Genomic DNA, 2358 nt, shown 5'->3' with positions numbered 1-2358 from the left:
TTTTTTTTTTTATTGAGGTAGGGTTGCACTATGTAGCCCAGGCTGGCCTTGAACTCAATATATAGCCAAGGCTGCCCTTGAACTCCTGATCCTACTGCCTTAAACAGGAGGGTTTGCAGCCCCTCAGTAGGTGTAGGTACCGGGCTTCCTATCCCCAGCCACATTATCTAAATGTCTACAAAAACCTGCTCAGAGGTGTATCAGTTCAGGTGGGAATAGCAGAACCCTGAGCTATGGACACTTGTGTCCTTATGATGTATCCCGAGTGGACTGTGATTCCTATACTTCATTTAACGGAAGCTTTGCACTTGGTGTTTATTGTAGAATCATTCACTATCGCCAAGATATGAAAACAAGCTAAGTGTCTGCTTGTGAGTGAATATATAAAGAAATGTGGGGCCAGGTGTAGCCATGCATGCCTGTAATTCCAGCACTCCACAGGCTGTGCCAGGAGGTTTGTGGCTTCAAGGATAGCTTGGGCTAATTGTAAAGAGAATTTATGTAAAAGAAAAACAGCGCAATGCTGGAGGAAGGGTTCTTAGCACACTCCTGTAATCCCAGCACTTTAAAGGTAGAGGCAGGAGAATCAGGAGTTCAAGGTCTTCCCCAGCAGAAAAACCATAGGCTCAAGACTGGCTTAAACTACCCAGTGGGTTCAAGAACAGCCTTAGTGAAACTGCCTCAGAATAAAACTGAAAAAGAAGGCTGGAGTTAGAGCTCAGTGGTAGACCCTTCTCTAGCTTGCCTAAAGCCCTGGTTCAATCCCTAGTAGACTGTGAGAGGAGGTAACACTAAGAAATGATAGGTATGTTATTTTTTTAACTAACTTGATTGAAATAATAATTTCACAAGATGCACGTAGACAAAAAATAAAAAGAAGAAAACAGGACATCCTTCAGTCCCTCTCTTACTTACAGGGTGGCACTGCTCACTCTCTTTTTCTGTCCATTTTCATTTTTTTATAAAAATTCCCCTGCATACTGGAAAGTAGCGACATATTAATGAAAACTTACCTATCCTGATTTTGACATTTTGAGATTTTATTATAATGCATTTTTGTTAGTGTCTTTTGAATAGCATAGATGATGACATTTCCCTGGTAAAGACTTCTTTGAAAAGGGAAAGTGGAAAGTATTACCAAGATGCAATTAACAAATTCCAGGTCATGTTTATCCTGCAGGACAAGGTGGTCCTGCCAAGATGGGCTGAACTACTACCCAAGAGCCTTCCAGAACATTTAGAAATAAATGTTTAGGATTTAGCTATATAAATTGTGCCATCGATATTAAATGTTACTGGAGGATATTAAAAAAATGATAATATACAAACGGAGTTCTACATCACTAAGTTTTAAAAAAATGTGTTCAGACTGGAGAGATGGCTCAGTGGTTAAAAGCAATGGCTGATCTTCCAGAGATTTTGAGTTTAATTCCCAGTTCACAACCACCTATAACTCAAGTTCCAGAGGATTCTGCTTTCTCTCAGACACAGGTGCACACAAGTGACAGGCGGACATACTTACAGACAAGATTCTCATACACATAAAATAATAATTTTTAAAATAAATCTGTCCCGAGGGCTGAGGCTAGTAGGGTGTGGCTCGGTTGGTAGAATACTTGCCTAATATACTTGAAGCCCTGGCTTTGGTCCCCAGAACTGCGTCAACTGGGCATGGGGTGGCACACGTTTATGACCCCAGCACTCAGGAGGCAAAGACATGAGGGTCAGGAGTTCAGAGCCTGGGGTACATGAGATCCTGTCTCAAATCCAGTTCTTGCTGAAAAAGTGGCATAGGATTTTTTTTTTTTTTAAAAAAAAAATTCATGTGTGTACACTAAGGAAGTCTGGAAGGATGTAAGCCAAGCAATGGCGACACTTGGTTGTGGGTGGGTATTTGTCGCTGAACTCACATAAGACAGGCTCTGGGTGAGCTCACATCTCAGGCTCACACTTGAGTTTTTCCCTTGGGCTTGTACTGTATCCAGAGGCAGCCAGCCAGAGGACAAGCACCGAACCCTCGTGGGCCATCATAGAAAGCTGCCAACCCCTGAGGCTTACTCTTTCCTTTGTAGGAAACTGCCATTGGCCCACCTTTCCCGGCATCGTGGGAGGACCGCTTTTTGGTGGCATGGAATCAGTGGCTCTGATTTCCTCAAGAAAACCCATGTCTTCTTCCCTCCCGCCCTTAGACCGTCATCTGCAAACAGCATTAGTAGCAGTACATCTTCGAATCAGAGCGTCTACACCCCGGAGCCCCCACTGCCCCCAGCTGGAGGTGACCTTGCCAGCCGACTGTCCAGTGATGAAGGGGAGATGGACGGAGCCGAGGAGCCCGAGAAGTTAGACTGTCAGTTCTCC

At 43.9% G+C, this 2358-nt stretch overlaps 1 protein-coding gene across 2 annotated transcripts in view; it reads left to right on the top strand.

Annotated features, from left to right (window-relative positions):
- The window catches only part of Atxn7l1 (ataxin 7 like 1), a 205911-nt gene that overhangs the window by 190417 nt on the left and 13136 nt on the right, over positions 1–2358 (top strand). For both annotated transcript variants that reach the window (XM_005343865.3, XM_013347967.2), the window contains exon 8: positions 2190–2358. This exon is cut by the window's right edge and continues 7 nt beyond it. In XM_005343865.3, the coding sequence (XP_005343922.1) occupies positions 2190–2358 (169 nt within the window). The remainder of the gene's footprint in view (positions 1–2189) is intronic.

Source organism: Microtus ochrogaster, chromosome 1 (genome assembly GCF_000317375.1).
Source record: "Microtus ochrogaster isolate Prairie Vole_2 chromosome 1, MicOch1.0, whole genome shotgun sequence".
Taxonomy (NCBI): Eukaryota; Metazoa; Chordata; class Mammalia; order Rodentia; family Cricetidae; genus Microtus; species Microtus ochrogaster.
The sequence above is the reverse complement of the archived record's forward strand: the minus strand, read 5'-3'. Positions and strand labels throughout refer to the sequence as shown.